Genomic DNA, 27296 nt, shown 5'->3' with positions numbered 1-27296 from the left:
TGCCTGCACAAATTTATGTGACTTTCATTTTTCTGCCTTCTCCCAAATCCCTAGGTTGCACTTTTAACTATATGAAAAATTAAATTCCTGTGTTGTTTCTAAAATATTGAAATGTTAAAGCAATCGGCACTATAATAAAGGCCATAACCCAAGGCAGTGGAGTGATACTTTTCCTTATGACACTACAATACCTATGTTCCATATAGTAAACAGTAACTGGAAAACCCTTCAAAATCCACTGACTACAAGCATATATTGAAATCCTGTATTAGGAAATCACAAACCACCAACTTACAGAAAGATTCACAGTTGTCTCCAATCCACAAACAAATTTCAATCTTATTCAAAGCAGCTTATCACGTGAGATAGCAAGTCAGATGAAAATTCGATCTCAGATTAAAACACTTTCTCATTGAAGACACTCAGTTATATATTGATAAAAAAAAAAAAAAGTGACATTCATTTAACTTACAGATATTTCAGATTTTCGAGGTCTTCAAATGCCCCACTAGGTATTCTTTTAATTTGATTGTTGTTTAGAAGCCTATAAAAATAAATAAACATATGTTTATTTTAATATACAAGAACAGTAAAAACAAAATGTATAATAGCAGGTGTAAATGCAGCGCGTAAACTGAAAAAGCAAAACAAAAGTCTTTTTTGATACCAGTAACTTTGAAGAAAAAAAGCTGCCTTGCACTGCCACTGCCTTAGAAGAGGAACATGTGGAAAAATTAAACAGAATTAAAAAAAATAAAATCTATAAACTGGAACAGGCTTTCTTTTTGTAGATGAAGGAAAAATTCCTGGTGCCACAACTACACAGAGGGTCTTACACAGAGTGGAAACATCTTGGTAGAACAGTTTTGGGGGAAATATTTTATTTTTTTTCCTCCGGGCGTGAATATACAATGCAATATTTACTGATAACATGCTTTCAGAACAAATAGAAAATAACAATCCAGAGTTAACTGATACCACTCTATTCTATTTGAGATCACACATTTCCATAATATAATTCAAATTTGTAATTCTAAATAACTGTCCATGTGAGTTCCACCTTTTGGCTGCTAATATATTAGAGAACAGAAACTGTTTGCATTATGGGTGTGTAAAAATGCTGTTTACAATACATGGTCTTCACTTTACATAGCATATGTGCTCACAGAAATATCAATAAAAGCTAGCTCAGTAGGAAATATATTATCCAAATTCTGCCTTCAAGGCTACCACTTTGAAGAGGAATGCTCAAAACTTACGAAACAGAGATTGCCAAACATTTTTTAACTGAAGCATGTTCGAACACCTGAATATTTGAACAGGTTTGTTGTGACTACATGATTTAATGTGTGATATTACACTTAACCTTTCAGCAAAATTTGGAAGAAATATATATAGAAGTAAACTTTTACATTTTTCATAGGTGCAGTTAAATAGAGAAAAAATTAGGATGTCAGTAATTTTGTTTTTTGTTGTTGTTGTTGTTGTTTTTTTTCTATTTCAGTTGACAAATACCAGGTTTTGCTTTCATATACTTTGGACCTAAACCTTGCTTCCTTCACCTGTGTAAATACTACAGCTAAAATTTATGAGACTATTTATCTGAGAAAAGTTAACAAATTCGGCATACTATAGAGTTCATCATATTAAATCAAAAGGGAAAAGTTGAAAAATAACTTACAGTGTATTCAAGTTTTTAAGCCGTCTAAATTCTCCAGGCTGGATTTCTTTAATCCTATTAAATCTTAGATCTCTGTAGAAAAATAAATAAATACATTATTAGGAACAAAACAAATAGAAATGAACTATTTTTTGTATGAAAAACTGAACTAAGCACAAGTTTCCGGGACCACTGCAACCGTCCTCCATCCACAAACCTTTGGAGGAAGGGAGAAGCAAAACAATTCCACATTGTTAGGAAGAGGATTCTCCAAATGCAGCCTTGGTTGTCAATGCTGAAGGCTGCATCTAGGCTCACTGTGTGTTCATGAAGTATGTTCCCTTCCATAATGAAGGACCTTGTAATAGGCGATGGATGTTCAATTCTGCTACAGATGAGAGAGAGACTCGAAGAAGAGATAAGGATTGGAGGAGAGGGGATGGTAGTCAGCCTGTTCTTTGTCCTGCCATTATGCTCCCTAATAAGTCACTGCTCATCTTTCTTGCTTCAAATAAACATTTTAATTTTCAAGTAAAATAATCAAAAGAGCAAAAATTCAATATTGCTGAACTGAATGTTGAATACTGAATATTTTCCAAAAGACTCAAAACAAGCTCCTAAAGAAGAGGAAACTTAAAATTTTGTTATATTTCTTAAAAAAAGGTCTACAATTAAAACCCAATGTTTATCCAAACTAAGCACTGCTAGAATGCAGAATGTCTTTTTAAAGATAATAGATGTCTAAAATTCATCCACATGGAAAGCAAGTCTACTCCCTGCAGTGTAGGGAACAGACTTATAAGTAAGCACTTAACTTCCATGAATGTAACAGACCCCATCCTCCATGTCAGCATTAAAACAAGTACAATTTTGATGTGTCAAATCCATTCTACAGTATTTCACTATGCTATCTCTGGAGTAGCAACATCAAGCAAAATAATTCATATAGTGTGCATCCCAAATCCTGACAATATTTGCCTTCTGATATTAACCTGTTGAGGTTAAATAATGTTTTAAGTCATAACTATTTGCTTTCATTCTGCATAAAGGCATTCATGCAGCCGTAACAAAATGCCGCACCCAAATTTTCACTAGAGTCCAATGAACTTGGTAACAGAAACTATCTGTAAGTAAAATACTTCACAGAAAGCTATGATGACAAAAATACATTCTTATAAAGATTAATTATGTTTTGTTTAAAATTAATATTACAGCTACACTAAAACTGGAAGAAAAGAAAAATCCAGCAAATCAATGTTAATGTGACTAAATTTGAGAACTAAGATTTTGATACATTCCTCCAAATGAGAGGTCTTCCTTCAGAGGAAGTAACACCTCTTATTGCTGAATTGTTTTCATTAAGTTTTCATCACAAAATTCTCTACAATAAAGAATGAAGCAGATTGCAAACTGTTCAAAATAGCTCCTGCTCAACCATTTCAACCATGCCATCACCTTCCTAGTTACTCTCAAAAGTTTGCTCCCTGTCTATTCACTTCTCTTTCACCCTCATTCTCTTTCACCCTCGCCCTTCACCCCCACTTCTCTTTTCACCCTCATACAAACCAACCATATCCCCACTGCGTGCTGTGCTCCAGGCCTCCACAATCCTGACAGCCACCAACTTGCCATGTGGCATCAGCAGGCAGAAGCCGCAGCCCCAAGCAGCCCACCTCCATTTTTACTATCATTTTTTTCACCTTCCTCATCAGTTACCATTTATCAGTGAAATAAGAAAAAAAAAAAAAAAAAAAAAAAAAAAAAAGCAATAAATGGAGCAACCAATAAAAATTATGCCCTTGCAATGGCAGCATGGGATTTTAGGATATTACAGTAGTTTTCAGATAAAAATCCAAAAGTGATTGTCATGCTTTGAGTTCTTCAGACAAACCTAATATACCTAGCTCCTAATTCACATTTTGTCTTTAACTATGAAGTTCACAGTGAAAACATTTACTACTTTCAAATTTGACCTAGATCTGACACAAAAGTACATTCAGGGAAAAGCCTGCTACTGCAACTTTCTGTATGGAATTCTCTGGGGTTGTGGTCCTCTTCTTAAGCTTCTTTCTTCAGGCTAGTTCTCCCTAAGTGCTTTGCTAATATTATCTCTCAGCTCTCAGTCACAAACAGCATCTCAACTACTCACGGTAAGCCGGTAAGCCGCCTACTCCCAGGATTACTTTCCTGGCCCTGTATCAACTGCTCCGTGCTAACTTGTGGAGCACAAGCAGGAAACATTTGAGTGAGCGAGAGGCCGTGGGGCCAAGAATGGAGCACACTGCACATCTGACACTTGGGACACCCGGGAGGCACACTCCTGTGCACTGCCTCAGGCACACAGCAGCGTGCAGCAAAGCTGGTGTGTGGGTTTTGTCATGCAGGTCTGGTTGTACAGACCTACAACTAACCACAAAATCAGAAGCCCTACATAAACAATTGGTTTCATGTGACAAAATAGTGAATATTCTGTGTCTAATTTGTTGAACTATCTGAAATGATGCCTCTCATTTATAGTTTGTGATATGTAAAATTTTAACTCAAAGTATTTGTTTTCCTTTTTGTGACAAAGAGTTCCTGTTAACAAGCTGGTCTGCAGACCTTTTCGTCTGGATGGAAATTATTAACTTTGCTCCTCGTAAATCACCCGTTTGAACTAAACACATCCATTAGTCCCTTCACTTCTAAGGGAAATCCATTCTTAACAATAAGAAGAAATTAGCAAATCTAGAATAATTTTTAACAATACTTCTAATTGAACAAAGAGAAAGCTTCTGTATGTATAAATGATAAAGAATATTATGCAGATCTTAATCCCATATACAATCTAATTTTCTTGTGGCAGCACTCAGAACTCCACAATGCCTTGTTTTAGTTTGCTGTGGCAGTGTTCAGCAAAAAAAAGTTTGAGACCTCTTAACATACTCTGATGTGAAAAGCAACAGTTGGGCACATAAATGCAATGTAAGTTTAAAAAAGCATTCTGTAAGATAAAGCAATATATACCAAAAGGCATGAATGAATACTTAAGAGTATGAATATCACAGAGTAGGATATACAGTGAGCTATACAGCTTTCAAATACATTGAACCTGAACATCCAGCAATTTACTGACACAGGCTGCCCAGTGAGGTTGTGGGTGCTTCCAACCCTGGAGGCATTCAAAGCCCTGTCGCACAAGGCTGTGAGCAACCTGGTCTAGAGGGAGGTGTCCCTGCCTATAGCAGGGGGTTTGAAACTTGATGATCTTAAAGGTCCCTTTCAACCCAAATCATTCTGTGATCCTTTTAATCAATTGTAATACACCATCATTTTGCCTAATTTTTTCTTGTCCAAGAATGAAAATACCTACTTTTTGACTTAATATAATTGGAAGCAATCAACAGTGCAAACTAAATGCTGTTTTACAATAACATATGTTAATCTTGCTCTGGAGGACTGTTTTTTCCCGTGTACTGCTCTCATTATAATGAAGTATAAATCAGATACATACCCTCATAGTAAAAAGCATTACATGGTAACAAAAAAATTCCCCCAAAAACATGACTACCAAATTTCATCAGAAACAGCATCTGTCAAAACAGAATACAAGTGCCTCAAATTTACCACTGGGAAAATAGAGCAGCACGCTTAAATCCAGATTTGGATCAGCATTTATATTGGCCTGTCATACTAAAAGCAGCTGATTTCAGAGCTTTGTTTGTAAATATTTGAATTTGGGGGGGAGGGGGAACAGTTTGGATGAAACAATCATATCACACGCTGATGCTTGAAATGCACTGCTGACATATTAATGACTTCATTATATTGATTAAAAAGAAAATACTGCAATATTTACAAATGAAATCTAACTCTAAAACTTCATTATCAGCGAATGAAAGTACCTCACTGTGCCATTTCACAAGCTAAATACAGTATTTCAGCATCAACATAAAAATTATTAAATTCAATTACGTCTTAAATCAGATTGATTTCCTGAGTTCAAAAGAAACAAAATCACCGCAGCAGCAATCTAGAAATATGTGGGATGATGCTACTGTCCTAAGTATCCTAAAAACTGAAAGTTCTAAAATATGAAATTTGGACCATAAAAGTATAAGCCATATATCAAAATCCTACCACAAAGGTAGACACTTAAAATCTTCACTGAAAACTACTTATTTAAGTAGTTTTCCTCTAAAACTGATGGTAAACTGTACAGTAACATAATATTTATCAGTTTAATATGGTGAATTAAAAGGAAACAATGGCTTTGGTTTGATAAGAATCAGCAGGAATAATGCAAAATGCTTCCAAATGATGATGTTCTCTCTGAAACTGAGAGATATAAAAAGTCTGAAGGAGATCCAGATGTTAAAGACGACATATTATTTTTATCTGCATGATATACCTTGAATCACGAGAAAAGTGCATGCCTGTTAATTTATTTTCCCTTTAAAGAAAGAGAAATGTAAGAAATGATGAATAAATATCAGTAGATCTACTGGATTTAATAGGTTTTATTAATAATCTATTTTAAAGAATGACCATTACATGGACCACTTGTTTACCTCTCTTCAGATGTTCTAAAAAACTATGAATCGTCATACGTGTATCACTTTGCTACCAGCACATTCAAAAGAATGAAATAAGAGAAATGCATTAATTTTTTCCAATGGCTGAAGATTAATTACAACCCAGCAGAAATAACCTATACCATAAATGCCAAACTACTATGTTTCTCAACAGAGAACAAAAGAACTGCAAATGCCAGCAAGACTATATTGCTTATGTCTACTTTATTCTTATTCTTTTTTTATTCAAGGTCATCCCAGCAGGAAATGAAAAACAGCCATCAGCATAGTAAAAACATTCAAACAGAGCAGAGCATGAAAATTGCACAAAAGAGGTTATATAATCAAGTCAGGGCAGTAACTGGATGATGTCAATGGCACTTTAATGCTGCTTTAACTACTGCCCTGTAAAAAAAAAAAGTGTCACTTTGTTGAACAAACAAAGAAAAGTCCACCACTTTAAAAAAAATAAAACCAAAACCCACTTTCAGCTGTTGCACTACTTATATTAATCCTCACTACTAGCAGCATGACATTTTCTAGAATATGAAGACATTATTTTTGCCTGATTTTAAGATTTAACCTTAGTGATTATTTTAAAAATAAAATTATATCCTTTCCTTAGCAATTCATTTTCTGGATGAATTCTACCCCAGTCTAATTACTAAATGCAGTGTGTGATTTTCTCTCATTTGAATTGAGAGTTTTTATTGTGTGTACATCAATATTGAGTGCATAAAATAAAGCCACCGTGCCTTTAAATGGGAAACTTTTACACTGTAAGTGGCTATTATAGCCAATAATATTTAGCATGCTATAGTTGCTATATGGTACAAATAGGTAAGACTTGTTAAAATTCACTCCAAGTTTCTGTTTTAAAAAAACATATCTTTATCAGGTGTGGTTTTGGTGAATGGAAAGCTCATGATCTAGCCTTCTCCAAGAGCTAAGGATTTGTTTTAACTAACAATTATTTTGCCATTAGAGTTGAAAGGAAAACATTTAAATGTGAACTCAATGAAATGCAATGCAGTATTGTCTTACTAAGTCTGTAGATCCCTCTGCTGTCCTTGTTGCCAATTTTTCCAACCAGCTATGCAGTGCTTTTAATAAGACTCAAGCAGGATTTGCTGGATCAAAGTTTTGGGTATGTAGGCTTAATTGGCGAGAATTACATGCGGAAATCTTATTTCAGCATGATCTTGGCTCATTGTCTTATCTACCCTCAGACTTTTCAAAAATCCTATACTCCAGAAAAACTTTACATGGAAATTTGAAGTTTTACAATTGTGTCTAATTCTCATGCTATATTTAAGGGGGAAAAAATGTTTTATTATTGAAGGATGTAATGCTGTTTGTGCATGTTGAAGGAATAACATGGAAAGGTGAAATCTATTTTTTTTTTCCCCCTTAGGGCATCTATTTTATTTCTAAAACTAAATAATATAAAAGATATAAAAGTATAGTTATGACTCAAGATATTTGACTAAATATCCCCAGCAAAGGGCTGCTTTATTGCCCCTTGCTCATGCCGTACCCAATAAAATAGAGCAGGATAGGTGTGCATGATGCTGTGTTAACAAAAGCACCTGAGCAGCTTGGATCAAGAAAAGAGTGAACTGATGGCTAGCAGCCTGTATTGTAAAGAGATAGCACTACACTGAAACAGCTTCTTTTCAGTTTACTTCTCAATATTTACAGTTTCAAATGTAACTCTAAATCAGAAAAAAAAGAATACTAGAATTATCCCCTGCAATACACTAAAGAAGTTGCCACGAGAGGGAAAGTGACAAGTGCATGGAATACCAGGAATCACTGCAACAGATATTGCACTATTTAGTTTTACAGTTAATGGTTATCTAAACTACTACAGTGAAAATCCCCTCAAAAGTACTTTTTGAAGCTACGATCATAATTTAGTCTGTTCTCAACTACCATTTTGCAAAATGTTTTTGCATTTTTCTGTCTCACAAAGACACTTAAGTCTAAAATCTCTCTCTGTGAAATACTAATATACTCAGAGGAAAGAATTGAAAGCCAGAAAGAAAGATTATCACCCTCTGACCTCCCACACAGGACATGTCCCAGAGGAGTTTCCGTCTTAAGAAAATTATTTCTGATAGAGCTGAACCATGAGTTTGAGAAAAATATAAATCCATGATCCAAAAAGACCATCCATTAGGTTTTCTCCTGACTCAATTCATTCTGGTAGTTAATTCAGTTCATTGATAAAAATGGGTCAGCCTAACTTTTCTTTGTTTTATGGATTTATCTTCCCCCTTTATCAGATTCCACTTATTGGAAGTAAACAGCTTTAAGAGAGAAGCAGTATTGACTATTTCTCTTAAAGTAGGTCCAGAGGAATTAATTACTCAAGTTCACATACTTGAACATGGGAAGGCAATATATATATATACTTTTTTTTTTTTTTTTTTTTTTTTGCAGTAATTATTAAAGGTAAATAAGAATAAATTTTAAAAAATAAAATCCTAAAACACACACACAGAAGAGTGGGCAGGAAAAATATATATACATCCAACCCTTCGTAACAAGGGTTTTTCTAATTTTACTCAGTGGAGGATCAGTTCTTTCTTTCCTGTTGGGAAAATGGGTTCAGGCGCCCTACAAGCTAATGACTGCATACTCAAAGAAAATACTCACTGTTACAGAAGACATCTGTGTTTCACCCAAGTAGCAGAGGTCAGATCCCTTCCTAAGCCTCCTTGTACCTTTCCATTCCAGCACCTCTCTACAAGACTACTCAGGCCACGAGGCTGAGGGCACTGAGCTCTAAGCTGACATTCACAGATCCTGTAACTGAAAATCTGAGTATGAATGACAGCTGAGAAAGAAGTAACAGATGCAGGAGAAGTAAGAAATAAGAGCGAGAAGTGTAATTTTTCCCATCGCCACATTTTTTGGACTTGTCTTTTAACAAGGAAGGCAGCTTCACTGATGCACTGCTTGTTGAGCTCACATTAATTAATTACATCAGTGAATAACATTCAGTATCTACAACACCAGTGACCTTATTAAAGACTGTCTCTTTTGCTTCCTTCAATTCAAAATATCTTGTGATACAAGACCAGTGTCAATCCAAAGAATGTGGAAAGCTGAAGGAATCACCGCAATGAAAAATAATATCTAAACTTTAAATCAGAAGCCTCTATTAATCATAAATCCATCTGTCACTCCTCCCCTTCTACTGTGCAGACTTTATCTTTTATAATACATTACTGTATTATTAATACAGTATTAATACAATACTGTACTGCATTCAGACATACTCAGGGGTGTTGTTAGAATTTATCTGGATGCTTCTTCTCATGGAATCCAAGGACATTTTATCAGTCACACAGAAAGCACTGTTGGTTGGCACAAACAGTAGAAACAAAAACACAAGTACAGATACTCAGCTGCAGCCTGCTGGTGTCATACAAAATGACAGCTCTTCCTTCTGCTACAGAGAAAATCCCAGGTCACCTTGCTGCAAAAGCAGTGGCTCTAGGGACTGGATTTTCTGCTTCCTGAGGCTAATGACAGGAGGCCAGAGTAGATAAATTTGCAATTTTCTTGTTCTGCTTTCAGCTCCTCGTGCTGCTGGCAAGGCAAGAATGGGGAGTGACAGAGTTGTGTTACAACTCTGCTGATATTTGTCTCCTCATTCCTCATCAGCACAGACAGTCCTAGTATAAGCATCACTGCATTTCTCCATCAAAAGAGGGGAGGACTTGTTTTCTGACTATGAAGAGCATTATAAGCTACCCTTACAAGAAAGGTTACAACCACGAAATATCCAATGTAATGGCTCTCTGGAAATAAAGATCATTCCCTTCTTTCTTTTTCCTCTTGGTATGTCCATCCTAGCATCAACATAAAAATCATCATTAAAAAAATTCAGACAAGTTTAGAGTTATTTGCTATATCGCCCTACTACTTATTTCCCACTTCTGCTTCCTAATCATTAGGGAAAATTTTATGTTTCAGAAAACATGAAGAGAATAAATAAAATATTACTAGGAATTATAATACTTTATATGTGTAGAGTCAATTAACACCCACCACATTTTACGTTCGACAATAGAATCCAATTAGGTAAAATAACTGAAACTTCTTTTCATTTCTGATTTCTCTACCAGAAGTAAATGAGGACTGACTAGTTAAAAAAATGTTGGAGATTGGATAACTGCAAATTATAGATATGTCTGAAATTCCCAAATCAGTCTTTCTAACCTTGCGTATGTTTCCTGTTATTTCAAATTCCAGTGGCCTCAGGAGATCACATTTACTTGTCATAAGTCATGCACCGTGTTTCTTGCAGTTCTAATATTGCCAGACTAAGTCAACAACTAATTAAAAGGCATTTTTTAATGTTTCTGTAATTATTTCATCACCTTAATAAAGTCCAAAAAATAGAGTCATTAAGCAGATAAAAATGTTTTTACACATTATTCCTAAGGCAAAGAAATTCATTTCTGAGTACAAGTGAAGTCAATGTTCACAGCTTAATGCCATTTTTAAGTTACAATTCAAGCTGATGTTTCCATTCTGAATGCTTTCCAACTCACACGCTGGTTCTCATTGCTCCAGTTACAAACAAGCTATTACCTCCTCTTCAAGAAGTCCTCAGCAGAGCCACTGGTGGGACTATTCTTTGCCCAAATAAGTCCCTTCAAAGCTTTACAGAGCTGTCTTACTAAGGTTTTCCCTGAGGTCATGACTATTTTGGTGACAAGGAGAGCAGCCTCAGGGACCAGTTACCAGTTGGCAGAAGTGGCTGAAGTAGTTCCTTCCCTCCTGCTCCTTTCCAGGCCATCCCCCTCCTCAGGGGCTAGTACCATTGTTTGCATCTATCACAGCACACAGAAGTCAGGGAAATGATTCAGAGTTAAGCTGCTTGTTTTTTTTCCCTTATTTTCCAGCTAATTTCGCAAAGTGATGGAGGAAACAAAGGAGAGAAATGAGAAACTATAGCTGGCAGCCAGCACCGAAAAGGAACACAAGAACCTCTCACAGGGTATTTCTGTGGTGGTAGGGTATTTTTCCTTCTTGAGTTTGTTTCCGGTTTGGTTTTGCTTTTAATCATAAAAAGGTATAATCCCTATTTCAAAAATTAATAATGATGCAAAAGTTCCCCAACCCCTCAAAGAAAAGGGTGAAATAAATCACACAGGTACATACCAGCATTAATAGATTAAATAGAAGAGCTACTTAAATACATTACATTTACAATTTTCTTTTAATATTCACTATGAATATCCATCTCTCTCTCTAAATAATATGTTTGGATGTTCATGAGTGCTATCTGCTGACAAACATTAAATAGATCATAGTTTCAGCAATAGTGTATACTTACTAATCACTTCTCAACTATGAATCATAGCTCCTTAATATGTTACCATTCAAAATTGTATTTTTACACATCTTGGTAAGGTATATTTGGCCAATATTTCCACTAGTACTAAGAACATGGCCATAAAGTTCAGTAAAAAAATCTTTCCTGGAAGGATTGTTTGACGAATAATAATAAATAATTATTTACCTGAAACAAGCAAGCAAACAAAAAATATCTCTAGATTCATGCTGAAATATAATTTCAGTAAGGCCAGACCAGTCTGAATGACAAATACATCCTTTAAGCCAGAGGCACACAGATGCCAATTTAAGGCTGGGATTTCCAAAGCACTTAGGATGTCTGTGTAGAATTTAAGATGCTGAAGAGTCCAAGCCACAAACCTAGCCCTCAGTCCCTGAAAAGCACAAACTCCTGCTGTTTCCTCAGGTAACAGGCACTGTGCTACTACAGCTGTGCTGTGGCTGCAGTCTCTCATCCTCAGGCATTGCCTGCTCATTGCCTTGCCCTGGTCTCCAGAGGGGCTGCCTTCCCATGTTCAGTCCATAGATCTAGAGATAACACTCCGCTGAATGGACATTTGAGGTCCCATTCACTGAAAAGTTGCTGTTCTGCAGTAAAAAACAGCAGATTTATGGGGCCATTGGAATCCAAGAAAGCATTTAACAAGTTTTTAAAGTCATTAGGAATTTCTTACATGCAGACCCAGATCTCAACAATAATGTATTTTATGGGCATCTAACATCAAGTGCAATTATCTCCAAAGTTCAAAAAATAAAACAAATAAATTTCACCACAACCACCTGCCTTTTTTTTTTTTTTTTTTTTTTTTTTTTTAAATTTAGCTCTTGCTACTCTAGTCTGTGAGTATTTGGCAGTAACTTACATTATTATCTCTAGACTGAGTCTTTTTGTGACAGTAACTAGTGAGCAATATCCCTATCTTTATTTCAACACTTTAGCTCTTTTCCATAGTTTTTTCTCCTGCTCTTCCTTAGAGGAAGGGGTGAGTGTGGAATGGTGGAGCTGAGCTGCACATGAGGTGAAACCACCAGAATATGATTCAAATCTTACATCAGGTAAGAGATAAAAATGCATTTATTATTATGTACTAAGGATACATGAGCTTATCCTTTGTCTGATTTTCAAGAATAGAGTTTGTGAAAGCAGTTATGGAAAAAAAAAAAAGATGCTATGCTATCAAAAACAATAACCAACAAGGTAAGTGTTGGACTCCATGTTAGTCCTATTAAAAACAATTATTATGGACATCTACAGAAAAAAGGTAAATGAGAGGTGAGTGAAAACTGTCATATGAAGGATCTGGATTGTTCAGATATCACTGGCTTCATATACTTTTAGAATTCATTATGTTAAAGGATTGAAAAGAAAACTATTTCGAAAACAAAATGCCTTGAAACTAACCTTGACATTGTTCAACAGTGAGTTCCAGACCACAGCTAATTCATACTTCATTCCCTTATGTGCAAGGCAGTGTAAATACATACCACATTGTTAAAAAGAACTGATCCCCCTCATAAACCTGAGTACTTGAATACCTGGGCTAGGTTGCTCTGAAAATCATGTCTTCCATTTATTTCCATGGAAACTGCAACAGGTATAAAGAGCACAATAACAGTGTTTGAGGAACTTCTCAGTTACAAAATGCTGTTTTTCAACATAGTCACCACCATTAACTATGCATTTTCACCAGCCATGAACAAGAGCCTGCATGCCATGCTTGTAACAATCTGCATAGCCACCAACACCACTACTGAAATGCACCACCCTCAGCCTCACTGTGCTCACATCCACTGTTTGGTCTCCATAAACATTCAACAAGCATCAGTGAATGTCAGTGGGTGCCATTTGTTCCCCTTGGAGGAATTAAATGCCACACCTTTACTTCATATGCACTACCATGTTGGGTACCACTTTGTCAGAGTGCCCCTCGGCTGCCATGTCACATGGCAACAAAATGTAATGAGATACTGTTGAGAAGCCTCAACCTCCAATGCCATACCACCAACATCAACCTCTGATGTCATGGGCCAACATCATAAAACAGGAGGCAGTACTTCAGAGCAACCATCATATTTGTCTACTTCTTTTACCCATTCTCTGAGTGTTGTTCACTTAGTAAATTCATTAAAAATAGAAAACTTCCTGTGCTGTCAGTAAAGTGCTTGGCCTGCTCACAAATTCTTTCAAAAATACATTTATACCTTGCATATTTTCATGGATATATATCATCTAGACAATTGTGATGAGCATAAAGACTGACATTGAGTGCTTGCTTAATTATTATTATAAACATTGCTTTCTACCATTCATTACTTTGCCAGACTGTTCAGCTGGAAATCTGCAATGAGCACTCCATTTCAGACATTTTCAACAAACTTCCTTCAGTTTCTATTAGTTTTTGTGCAATTCCTCACATTCTAGATGTATACAAAACATATGAAGAAAACAGAAGGTGTCAAAAGGAAAATTCTGCTCCAGAAAGACAAAGTTCCCACAGCACAGTACACTTCAGGAAATACTCGCATTATAATGGAGGACTAGAAGAGTTTCCGTCTGTGTTTTCAAAATTATCTTTTACTTAGTCAAGAAAAATGTTCCAATGCATATCAACATTTTAGAAATTTCAAGTGATTTAATCTGAGTTTTAAAAAATTGCTTTAAGCAAAGCATAGGGGAAGTGTATACAAAGAAAGGTCTTCACAGAACGTCTGAGAGTAATCAGCTACGCCTTCAATCTAAATGTAAAGCTAGCATTAGCTATAAACTAAGTCTAATGAGAGAACATTTTAATTGATTTGCTTCAGCTGAGTACCCTGTATGAGTGCTATTACATTTACTTAGGCTTCACCTAGGCTAATAAAATTAAATCGGCAAGTTAATGACTTCAATCTGGCCAGACCAAATCACCTTCTCCCATAACCACACTGCTCCCACTGCTCTTGAGGCCCTGTCACAGCTCTACGTTTCTTGAAACCAAACATCTGGGTCTTTCCATATGGAAACAGAGAACGTCACCTAGGTCAAATAACTGAATTTTATGTTTTAGTTCACATCTTGAAAAAATACCCTCAAATACTCCTATCTCTCAAGTTTCTCAGAAAACATTTATCAAAATGACAAACAAAAAGCTTTTTTCTTGAACTCAAATGATTATCCCCACACTAAACAATGACAAAATATCCCTTCAAATGCAGCCTCCCAGCAGCAACAAGTCGCTGTGTGGTTTTCATGCCGCACCACCACATTGCTGCTCCAGCTTTTTACATCATCTGAACAGCATACAGAGAAAACACAAAGTATTCATTTTGCTTTTAGACTGGCTCTCTAGAGTTACCATTGCACCAGACCACACATTCTCAAAAATACTTTTGAAAATATAATTTAAAAAAATTTTCTTACCCACTTTCAAAACATTACAAGACTGTGAAGCAGACACACTTCAAAGGTTAGAATATTTATGACATTTATTGAATCTTATTGATGAGAGATTTGTTAAATCGGTCATTAAATGGAATGCAACATCCAACATCAAAAAACGTGACTTTACATTCAAGTGGCCAATCAAAACTATGGAAAGACAAAATATTTACCATCTGTAGAATGTGGTGGACCTTGGGCAGAGCCTGTAAGCTTCTGCCAGGAGCTAGAATAGGCTACCCAGGGAGATGGTGGAGTGACCACCTGGAGGTGCTGAAGGACCATCTAGATATTATACGGAGGGATATAGTTTAGTGCGGAAATACCGCTGGTAGGTGGATGGTTGGACTGGATGATCTCGGAGGTCTTTTCCAACCTTGCTGATTTTATGATTCTACGGTTCTGAATTTGTGTTGAGGAGTCTGAAAACCTGTACTGCATTTCATAGAGCCACAGATGCTTGCACTTGCCTGCAGACACAACAAAGCAAGCACGGACTCAGTCATGCTATATTTTATCTCCAATAAGGGAAACCTGTAGCCAAATAGCTAATAAGAGGGTACTGAATCCATCAGTCTGGCTAACATGATGCTGACATTTAGCAGTTGCCATTCTGCTTGCCAAAAGCAGTTATTACTCTTAAGGTAATGCCATGGACAAAGTATTATTGTTTTCATTTTTCAGAGCAGCCAGGCAATGAGCAGTGTTGTAATAGGTGATGTAAGGGGAAAGAATGCTGAAACAAAAATTTTCAAAAAGATTCAGGGAGTGGTAATTGGAAACAGAATAAAAGACCTGAAAGTCCAAACAACAACAGATCATACCAGAAAAGAGAGCCATGTCATGGCCATTACAACAAATTTTGGAGTTAATATACTTCTTGTTTTACTTAGGAAAACTCAGGAGAAAACCAGAACAGAACACTACACTATACCAAGCTTTACTGCATTCATTCTAGAATCTTTCACAAGGTTTAAAAAGCTGTGCCAGGCACTGTCCAAACCCTTAGATATCCTAATCATTGCTACAAGTAACTAGTACACACATCTATGTTAAACAAAAGGAGGTGAAGCTGAAAGCTCACACCAATAACAATCCTTGTTATTTGCAATAAATCAAACTTCCACTCAGTTTTATTTTTAAAAGACTCAATTGACTCTCATTAGCAACAGTAATAATTCCATACCAAAAATAAAAGGAAAAAAAAAGTCAAATCTGGCAGCCAGATAAGCAAAGGAAGCAAAAGGAAATATTTGAGTCATTCTATTCCAGCTTGGCCAGCCCTCATTGCACCATCTCTTTGGATTGCCTTGAAACTCTGCCCATATTTGCAGTAATAAAGTGAAGTTATTTTTGTTTTGTTTTCATCAAATCCAAATGGAACAAATGATTGACAATTTGGCTCAGTTGCTTCCACTTCACTGTGTGTGAATCTGTGCATGTGCACATATACACACTGTATGTGTAGCATGCATAAGCACATATAAAACACATGCACACAAGTTTTTAAAGTATGAAATCACTTTTTATACATAAAATTCTCTTACCTTGTGTGATACGATTTTAAATGCCACCTTCATAAATGGATCTTTTCTGTAAGATGAAGAATTACATAGCCTATGAGACTGTATACACATAGTGTGACTTGCTCAAAGGAGACTCAGTAAATGTCCAAGTCCAGGAAGAGTTAAGCCTGAGCAGTACTCAGGAATACAAAACTAACCATAAGATCACTTTGCAAGTTGAAAGCTAGAGTGTTCAAAAATATTTGATCACAAAATATTACATGAAGTGGGAAATAATACTGTAAACAGTAAGCTTTAAAAGACTCAGAAATATGAATCCAACAAGACGTAATTGAAAAAAATACCATTCTGAGAGACGAATCAAGATCAGTGAAAATTTACAGTTCATTTTTCCATTGTACAAAGAAAGATTGGGGCCTAAAAACATTGATAGAATATTTTAATTTTACCATTATACAAAAGAAAATTTTCCTGTAAAAGGATATTTTGTAATTCAAATAATAAAAATTATGCAATTTTGCACATCACACACTATTTCTCTTCTTCATTATTTTTTGAAAAATTGTTATTTGCTACTTTTCATAACAGCAAGAGCAATTTATCCTATTATACTATGCTGCGTTTCTTTTCACACTTCCTTCTATCTTTATCTCTTCTTTATCAGCTATATTTTCTGCTTTATTTTTTATTAGGCTTCTGACCTTTTAATTCAAACTTAGTTTCTTTAAGAGCATGAGCACACACAGACATCTTAACTTTTATTTAAAATCCAAACGATGAAGTTACATACAGAAATGGTACAAAGGAAATATTTTTGTACTCTAAGAGTGGTTATACACTGGACCAGAATTCCAAGAGAGATGGTTGATGCCCCATGCTTGTCAGTGCTCAAGACACATTTGGACAATGCCCTCAGTAGTAAGCTTTAACTTTCGGGTTGCCCTGGAGTGGTCAGGCAGTTGGACTTGATCTGTGAAGGTCCTGTCCAACTGAACTATTCTATAATTTCCTGCTGGCTAATGACACTCCCGTCTCTTCTCATTAAGAGAGTACTGACATCACCTGGGAGAGAAGTCAGTAAGACCTACTCAGAAAAATGGAGGAGGTTGTAATACATATTCATCATATTTTTTCTCTCAGGTATGTGTTTACCAGAATGTTAGATGAAACTCACTCCTATCTCTATTTCAGATACAGACACTCCTGATGATACAAGAGATAGGCATCTCCCTGTTGTTTTCCCATCAGTCTTCTTTGGGAATTGGGGCAGAAAGAGTATATTCACTCGTGTCCAAGCATTCATTTTCTTACTCTTTCCAGTGACTAACTAATCCCATGTTTATCTCTGCTACTCATAAATTTCATATTCTTTTCAATGTCCCTCATGCCTACAGATTCCCCAAAGCAATGATGAAAAATAATATAATTCATCTCTTTTAATTTTGTTGTTTGGAAAAACTGAGTAGCAACAGAAGCACTGAAGTTAACCATCAGCAGAACTGGGAAAACAAAAACATCTAAAACTGTGGGTTTTCAACTGGAAATTTCAACTGTGGGTTTACACAGCAACAGCGATCCACAGATCTAGATTAAATTCATGGTTTTCTAAAAAGTTGTGGTAGAACAATAGAAAAAGCTTTAGGCTGTCCAAACTCCCAATGAAAATTTTTTGAAGCAGCTACTTGAAACAAATATTTTACATGGTCTTGATAATCATATAAAGAGATACCAGCAGTAATTGGTAAATTTTCATAGTAAAACAAAGTCACCTGTAGAGTTTCAGTTATCTGTAGTGAGTTCTGTATTGTTCAGTGCATTCAGAAGTAAAAGTGAGGTGAACAATGAGATGACGAACTTCTCCTTATGACATTCATTTATTTTCACAAAGTCTGACTAGGAAGGGCCTGCCATTAGTCCACAAATTAAAACATAGACTAAATGCACATAAATACAAGGTAGTGTAGATTGAGAAAACAATGCAAGCTTGGCAAATAGAATGGTGAGACTAGAACTAATCATTGCTAATTATTGTCAATAATTAGCTACATTTGATGATTCTGTGAAAACAACAGTTCAAGAAATGGAGGTAGCATGCTGAAAATTACTAGGAAAGGAACAGAAAACAAAAATAGACTTGCAAAGCTGCTCTATAATCCCCATTAACTCACCAGAAATCTCCATGCAAATACAGTGGAAAGTTATAATTTCATCACCTCAAAACAGAGTGGAGTGGGGAAGGAGAAATTTAGATGATGAAAGCTCGGGAACACTGACCTTTCAGTAACAAGACTTTTCTGTTTTGAAAACAGGCTGGCTCTGAGACAGTGGAAAGGGATTGAACATTCATTGTCTCTTCCAGCAGAAAAAAAATCATAGAATCACACAAGTCGGAAAAGATCTTCAAGATCATCAAGTCCATTCATTAGCCTGATCTACTGAGGCAAATCACCAACCATGACACATAGTGCCATGTCCACAAATCTCTTAAATAAATACCTCCAGGTTGACTACCACTTCCCTGGGCAGCCTGCTCCAACACCTAACACACTCTCCACAAAGAAATTCTTCATAATGTCCAATTTAATCTCCCCTGGCACAACTTGAAGTCATGTCCCTGTGTCATATAACTTGTCTCCTGCAGAAAGAGATCAATACCAATCACACTGCAACATCCTTTCAGCAGTTGAAGATAGCAATGAGGTCCCTCCTCAGCCTCATCTTCTCCAGACTAAACAACCTCAATACCCCCATCTATTCCTTCCAAGTCTTGGTTTGTAGTCCATTTATCAGCTTTGTTGCTCTTCCCTTCAGATGCTTGAACAACTCAGTGTTCTTGTAGTGAGGGTTCCCTATTCCAGCTGGCTAAGCTATTTCTGATGCAGGCCAGGATGCCATTGGCCATCTTGGGCACAGAGGCACACCGTTGGTTCAATTTCAAAGCTGAGAGACACCAAATGAAGCAAGCAACCTGGAGGCTTCACACATTAGAAGAAAACAGCTTACACTATGTAGTTTGTATAGGTTCCTTAACACCAAAAGTGATGACTGTAAGTTACAGTTTAATTAGTTGAAAAAAGAGGCTAAACAATTTGTGGAAGAGAAATCCATCAAGACTCACACTTACTATTGAAATTGTCTTTTTAGGTGAAAAATCCGTTACTAGCAAATTAATTACAGGAATGAACCACTACACGCTTACTCTATGCTACCTGCCTTTTTACAAGCTGTACATTCAGTAACCCTGAAAGAACAGGTATTAGAACAAATGGATCATTTGTATTACTCAATCTGGGCAGCTGCCATTAAAAAAATATATGCGTTTAGCACTTTAATATATGTTATTTATTTACTAGTAAAAATATATTGTAGTAAAACAGATGGAAACCAAAAATCGTATTTATTAACTGTAGTATAATACAATGTATTCTTCTCGTGACAGTTTATGATATTAAATCTACAGTAAGATACTTGCAGGAAATGATGGATATGATTTTACCCCATACTTTTTCCCCCAATCTTAAACAAAGAACTTGATGAAGGTTAACTCTCTTCTGAGATGACAGAAATACTTCCCCACTGGTTAATCTACTTATCTGAAGACATGTTCTTGAAACAAAGACTCATTTGGGTCTTCTGCTACATCCTTTAGCAGATTTCCATGGTATCTCCCAGAAAATGCCAATCACTGTATCAGTATTGTTCCTTTTTCGCCCTGCTAAAGGATAAACACATTCTGCAAGCTCTGTAAACGTCCCAGTGCATTCACACCATGGCCCTGTCTTATTCCATCAGCAGAACAGACAGACTGCCCAGGAATGGCTTTAGCAGGATTCACATCCTACACACTCTCCAAAGTTGCTTTGCTGAGGAGGCTTAGTATCCTTTCTAGCATCATTTTGACTTGTTGGTACTCAGAGGATAGGGTGTAATGGGCATGCCAGTAGAAATTCTCCTCTTCTAGCAACCTTGAAAATTAATTATTCTATGCATTGTGTATTCCTTAGCCTCTGATTTTTGTAAACTGTCTCCTTCTGTTGAAAATATCATGAAAATATCTTCCTCTGAAAATATTTTAAACTTCTGTTTAGACAAATAAATACAGATGTCTACATACAGATGTTTAAACTCCCATTATTGTCAACAGAAGATTAGTTAGCGCAATTAGCGTAAGCTGGAGAACAACTAAACTGCCCAGATAGCAGCAGCTTCATTCAGTTCAGTGGTATCCACTGTTTTAAGTTGTCCTCAGCTGAAACAACTGCTGGGAGCAAGTAGGTACGACACAGGCCCAGTGTGTACCCTAACCTACATTCTTTTTGGAGAAGCAGATGGAGGCTAGAAAGGATTCCCTGAAGGGAATTCAAATGGTGCTAGATACTTACAGTTAGAAAATGAATTGAGTTCTAGCTGTTCCCTTCAGGGTGATCTGAATCTTTCTCCAGGGTCAATTGACTTCATTCGGTACATTGCTACTCAACATAGGGAAAGCTCGGAAATCTAATATGGCTCTGGATCCCTAAGTAGAGACACATAAATGTAGACGTTTTAATCTTAAATTGGATCTGCAGTTGGTAATAAAATTCCTATGAAGAAAGACCTAAAATAATTTTATTGAAATAATTTTATACCATTCCCTTGCTTTGAGTAATTCAGGGAAATTGTTGGCATCTAATGCAGCTCGTGGCCTGGTCGAGAGTCTGACAAAATCTATGTCTGCATTCAGCTATTCTCAAATACTTCAAGGAAATCTCCAGTATCTGTACTTATCATTTATTTATTTATTTATTTATTAACTCTAAGTATACCTAGACCTCCAAGTTTTAACTGAAATCTGAAACCAGTGGCATATCTCTCATCTGTGTCTTATGCCTAAATTGATACTCAGCAGCCAAGTGATTGAGCTTACTCGTAGCCTTGATTTGAGACTACAACTCTTTGTCCCTCACGGCATCAAGGTGTAATTATTTGGTCTCTTTAATTCCTTAGCCTATTGGAAGTTCTCTAAAAGGTTTTCAAAGATCTGATTGGAAGCAAGAATCCTGCATTTTTGAGATGAGAATAACATGATGCTTTGCTGACTGATAATGCACTACTTGCAAACAGTAGATCTGCAAGTAGCACACATCATTCCACTGTAATAGCTCAGAGACTCCTGCATTGACAGAAATTTTACATATTGCCTATTCCTTTTTCCTAAATGCCTCTGTTAGGAGGCATAATGTTATCAACAAATCAATATAAAAACAGCAGTAAGTTTCCATTACCCCCATCTCTTTGGTAATTCATTTACACTCCAGATGTATGTGATTTGTGAAATACAGTCTCTTTTTTTTTTTTTCTTGTTTCCAATTGTATTAAGACAGATGTTCTTGAAAAGAATGGATTTCACTAGCATTCTGAATACACAAGACCTGATTCCACAGAAATTATAACAGAACTCTGAGGCAAATATAAATACTTCTTATTCTACTATCTAGAAACTCTGGAGGGAATTTAAGAAATAATTTCTCTTTTTCCTTTGGATGAATCCTTGACATTTATACTGTAAGATGGAAGTTAAAAAAAGGAAAAAGTTTCCAATTTGTAGGTAGGTCACTCCAAAAGTAAGGCCTCCTATTTATTTGGATGGAAACTACAATAGATACAAAGAGTAACACTGTTTCATAGAGCAAATTCTCAGCTACAAAATACTGTTTCTCAAGATAGTCACCACCATTAGGCCGTTCACCTAGATGAGCTGAATTATGTGGTGTGACATGTATGTCTGACAGGAACGGCTTGCTTTTCATATCACTAACATCACTGCTGAAATGCACCACCCACCACCCCACTGTGCTCACATTGACCATTTGCTCTACGTAAACATGTAACAAGCTTCATTGGGAGCCATTTTTTCCACATGAAGGAACCCAATTCCACACCTTTGCTTCATATGCCCTTCCACGTCAGAGTCCATTTTGTCAGACCTCCCTTGTGCTGCTATCTGTCACATGTTAACAAAACTTAAGAGAATATTGGTGGGAAAGTTCAACCTCTACTGCCACTCTACCAATGTAAGCTTTTGATGTCATGCGCCAATATCATAAAATAGGAGGCATTATTTTCAAAGCAGCCCTCAAAAAATATGTAAACTATTCAATTTGTAGAATATGTTGGAACTGTGACCAAAGGCATGGTGTAACAAGTAACAAGTGTCACTGAGATTGCTGCTTTCAATTCACCTTCAGTGACTCCCTTCCAGTAGCAACTCACCCAGAATGATTACAATTAAAGAAGTCCTACAAAACTCTGATCACTTGAAATTACACTTCCTAATACAAATATGATTATTCTGTTATGCTATTCATAACAGACACAGAAGAGAATCAAAGTAGCAATTATATCTAGCAAACACTACTACAAGTGACTTAAGTTGTATTCTCCTTTTCAATAATTTGCCTGTCATTCTTAGTGCAGATCAAATCCACTTCCTTTTGTTACAAATACTTTTGGTCAATTCTTACCTGCTTACTACACAGTGAGGTTCTATTCTTATTCAGTCTTTGAGCCCCAACTAGAGGGAATACAATCATGCTCATAGAGCATGCAAACATTACATAGCCAGCAAAAAAAAAAAAAAACAAAAAACAAAAAACAAAAAAAAAAAAAAAACAACGAATGAATATCCAGCTGCTGCCAAGTAAAACTTTGGACAAATTTCAGTACTGGTTTGAGTGTGTGTAGCCAGGCTTGTAGACAGGTTTGAGTTTTGGTCCTGTTGAGAGAAGATGCAAATACTGACATACTGCTTCAACACTCAAAGGCCTCCTGTCAGAATTACAAATGCCATGAGTTAGAAATGGCTGTTAAATCCCAGGGGATTTCTGTGTTTAAAATATCTTCTAAACAAAAGTAAGATTAGGTACAATCAGGGAAGAAAGGACAGCAGCAGTTCCATACCCAGAATTTTACATCCCTCAACCACTTCAATGGTCTCAAACATAAAGCAATTTATGTGGGTACACCAGCACTTAATTTTCAGTTAGAGACTGAAGAACCTTCCACAACAACACTGAAGGCATGAAATAGTTCTGCAATCGACTCTGGAAATGAGGCTTCACTCTCAAGGAAAAATCAGGTGTGGGCCAAGGCTGGATGGGGCTATAGGCAGCCTGATCTACCAGTATGCAACCCTGCCCGCAGTTGCAGGTTGGAACTAGATGATCTTTGAAGTCCCTTCCAACTCAATCTATTCTATGATTCTATCACTGGGATGCTAGACCTCCTTCTACACAAAGAGGATCACATCTTTTATGTATAGAAGGACAATCCCCTCATCGTAGGTGAAATCATGTGCTCATATAAGATGCCATAAGCACTTTTGAAGCTGCGAGAAGCCCCTGCATGAAAGAAATCTATGCCATGGATCCCAGCCTGCAGCAGGGAAGGGGAAGTGCCAAAAAGTGGGAGAAGCAGGAAGAGTGAGAAAATGTACAGCCAGGAGTAACGCTGGCAAGGTCAGCAACCAGCAGTGTTACAAGCAGTTTTCAAAAGCGAGCCTGGGATTATGAGTAGACATTTTTGATATGTGGAGAAAAAACATTTGGCTGCACTGCTGTTCTGGCCCCATGCTGTTTTAATCCATAGAAAAAATTATATGTGAAGTAGAACAAAGTCAACTCTGCTTCCAAAAATGCAACAGCTTTCAGAACCAAAGCTTGGAAAAACACAAAATAAATATATGTTTATAAAGAAGAAAACACAATGTTGTTAGAACATTACCTCACAGGTAACCTGTGTCTTAAGAAATAAATAAAGCAGACACAAATACAGAATTTACAAACATCTGTAAAATGGGCTTAATCCACTAGCAACACAATTTTCCAGAAGTCTTAAGTCCTTGTTTTAAAGCCAGAGATGCTCTATTGAAGCTAACTCATTATTTCTAATTACCTAGCTACCATCACCGCCACTAAAAAGCATTTAACATACAGCCTCCAAACAGAAGACAATCAAACCGGCAGAGAAATAAATGCTTTTGATTTCATGCTGAAAAAAAGAAACTGCAGTTCCACAAAGCAGTAAGGTAAATTTGGTCATCACATCACCTGGTAACTCAAGGAGCACTTCAGACAGATGCCATACTTCCTAGAACTAAAGGTAAGCAGTTCATAGAGTAGGCAAGCGTATTTGCATACACTCACAGAATCATACCACAGAACAGCTTGGGTTGGAAGGAGTCTTAAAGCCCACCCAATTCCAACCCCCTGCTCTGAGCAGGGTTGCCACCCACTAGATCAAGTTGCCAAGGGCCGCATCTAACCTGGCCATGCTTGTTGCTAAACAAGTTGTATCAGTGTTCTTTGTCCCAGGGACACATATTGCCAGATTATCTTCCACTTCATCTCCTCTCCACTCCCATTCAGCAGAACCCTAGCAAAAGAAGTAACTGTGTGTTTATAAAAGTTGTACTACTGAAGACCTTAGCATATTTACAGCTGACCCTTGTCAGCTACTAAAAAAAGGAAAATGCCAATACTCAGATGAAAAGTAAGGCCCCATTACGTTTTGAAGAACAATGGTCACCCACAGCCTATTTGGAGAATTACTGTTCTTTGTCAAGTTGAAAAAGAATGCCGTAACTTCCTTTTAATTACTTCTGCAGCATTGCAGGATGCATTATGCCAAAATGACCACTCTGATTTGGGATACTAAACAATATGATATATTAGTGGTGTTAGAGGACATAATGCTCACATTGTTCATACATTCTGCTCTGAGTCACTGCAAGATTAATAATACCCACCATAAGGGAAGCTCTGCCCTGGCCAGGGCCATCAAACACTTTGTGCCATGGCAGCTCTTCTATTTCTCACTACCTCTACTGTGAAACAAAAGATTTCCCTCCATACTCTAAAGTTCATAATTTGTATTTTTTTATTTTTAACTTGTTTAAGACGATTTGGACAACTAGTTTTACATGGTTTCCTGTAAGTTCCATGCAGAAGGTGTTCTGTGAATGTACTTTATTTCAAATGTAAGAAACATTAACCACCCACTTCCTGAATTGTTCCCTAAAAGGCTTACAAGTGCTGCCGGACCGATCGGGCTCTGCCAAAAGGACAAGCTCCTTGCCAAGGAGGAACTCAGTTAAAACATTAGTGACTGCACTCCTCACATTAAACAACACTTGCAAGCTGAAGCACACCACAGCTTTATGGATCCCCTATGAAAATACCTGACAAAGTCACAACTCCATTTATTACAGGAGGCCCAGAAAGAAGATTCCCATGGCCAAGCATTGCTTTCATGAGTGCATGTGTGCAGGGATGGACAGGGCTGGTGCCAGGAGCTCTGACTGCAGCAGCACACGAGTGGATCAGCGGAACAAACCCTTCCCTTGACAGGAACCTGCACACAATGCTTCCTTAGAACTTTGCATTTATTGTCAGGGGGAAAAAAAATGGCCGGGAAGATGACCGCCTCAATAAGACCAACGTGAGTGCTGAGCTTCTGCAGCGCCAAATCTTACAGCCAACGCAACCACAGCCACAGAATACCTTGCGTTGGAAGGGACCTCAAAAATCGTCTAGTTCCAACTTCCTGCCGCAATCCCGCTCCCAAGAGCCGAGCCCTGACCCCGCAGAGGACCGGATGGGCGCTTCAGCTGACAGTTCAGTCCCGCCTGCTTTAAGCACAGGACCGCACGGTCCTTAGGGTTGCACGTCCTCAAGTTCTGTAGTGACTCGAAGCGGGTAAGGCCAACGTCTGAATCCCGGTTTGCTCCTACACGGACACCACTCCTCCGCAGCGAGCGGACAGCCCTCATCCACCCGTCCCGTCGCTCCCACTCTTGCCAGCCCCTCCGCAGCGCCCAAACGCGGCCCTCCGCAGCCTCCGGGAGCTCCGCAGCGGGGCCGAGCCCCCTCCCCCGGCTGCAAACAAAGGGCCGAGGCCCCACCACCGCCCCGAGTGCTTCCCTCCCCGCAGGTATCCCCTCCCGCTTCCAGCCACTCACAGGATGGTGGTCTGCGGCGACACGGCGGGCACGCTCTCCAGCATCAGATGCATGCAGCGCACGGTGCTGCGGAAGCAGAGGCAGCGGCTGGGGCACCACACGCTGCCGCGCTGCGGCGGGGGCTGCGCGGAGGCGGGGGGGGCGAGCTCCGAGCTGCTCAGGAGCAGGAGCAGCAGGCAGAGCCCGGGGGGGGCCATGATGCGCTGCCGGGGGGGGAGGAGGAGGAGGAGGAGGAGGAGGACAAGGAGGAAGGGGTCCGGCAGCAGCTCCACGCCGCAGCTGGCGCTGTGCTCGGCGGCGGCGGGGCGCTCCCCTGCCCCGCGCAGGCAGGAGGAGGAGGAGGGGACGACGGTGGGACCGCCCCGGCCGGCTCAAAGCTGGGAGCCGCCCCGCAGCCCCGCGCTAAGAGCCGAGCCGACGAGCTCCCCGCTCGGCTGTGCGCACGGGGAAGTGACCCTGGGGGGTAGCAGGGAAGAGGGAGGGGAGGAGGGAAAAAGGAGGGAGGGAGAAGAAAATAGGAAGGGAAAAGGAAAAGAAAGGGAGATGGCAAATGAGAAAGAAAGACAAGGGGGAGAACGTGAACAAGAAACTCAGTGCTCATTCCCAACACCCGCTGTGACCGCTGCTCGCAGCCATACCTCCGTCCCCTTTGCTCCTTATCCCCTGGGGCAAAGAGGACAGCGCTGACTTCACGTTACCCCAGAGGGAAGATGCAAGTTCCACGCATCTAATGCCACTCCTCCCATGTACACAACCCCAGACTGTT

At 38.1% G+C, this 27296-nt stretch overlaps 1 protein-coding gene across 2 annotated transcripts in view; it reads right to left on the bottom strand.

The window, feature by feature from the left end:
• The window catches only part of PXDN (peroxidasin), a 76119-nt gene extending 49292 nt beyond the window's left edge, over positions 1–26827 (bottom strand). The window contains exons 1-3 of one of the 2 annotated variants that reach the window (XM_042890120.1): positions 26531–26827; positions 1682–1753; positions 473–544 (exon numbers count right to left, since the gene is read on the bottom strand). In XM_042890120.1, coding sequence (XP_042746054.1) covers positions 473–544; positions 1682–1753; positions 26531–26727 — 341 coding nt within the window. In that variant the 5' untranslated portion in view covers positions 26728–26827. The remainder of the gene's footprint in view (positions 1–472; positions 545–1681; positions 1754–26530) is intronic. The other variant, XM_042890128.1, reaches the window with a different exon arrangement.
• Positions 26828–27296: the final 469 nt, after the last annotated feature.

Source organism: Lagopus leucura, unplaced genomic scaffold (genome assembly GCF_019238085.1).
Source record: "Lagopus leucura isolate 7727_CA_CO unplaced genomic scaffold, USGS_WTPT01 Super-Scaffold_73, whole genome shotgun sequence".
Taxonomy (NCBI): Eukaryota; Metazoa; Chordata; class Aves; order Galliformes; family Phasianidae; genus Lagopus; species Lagopus leucura.
Note: the sequence above shows the minus strand (reverse complement) of the source record. Positions and strands in the feature narration are given on the sequence as shown.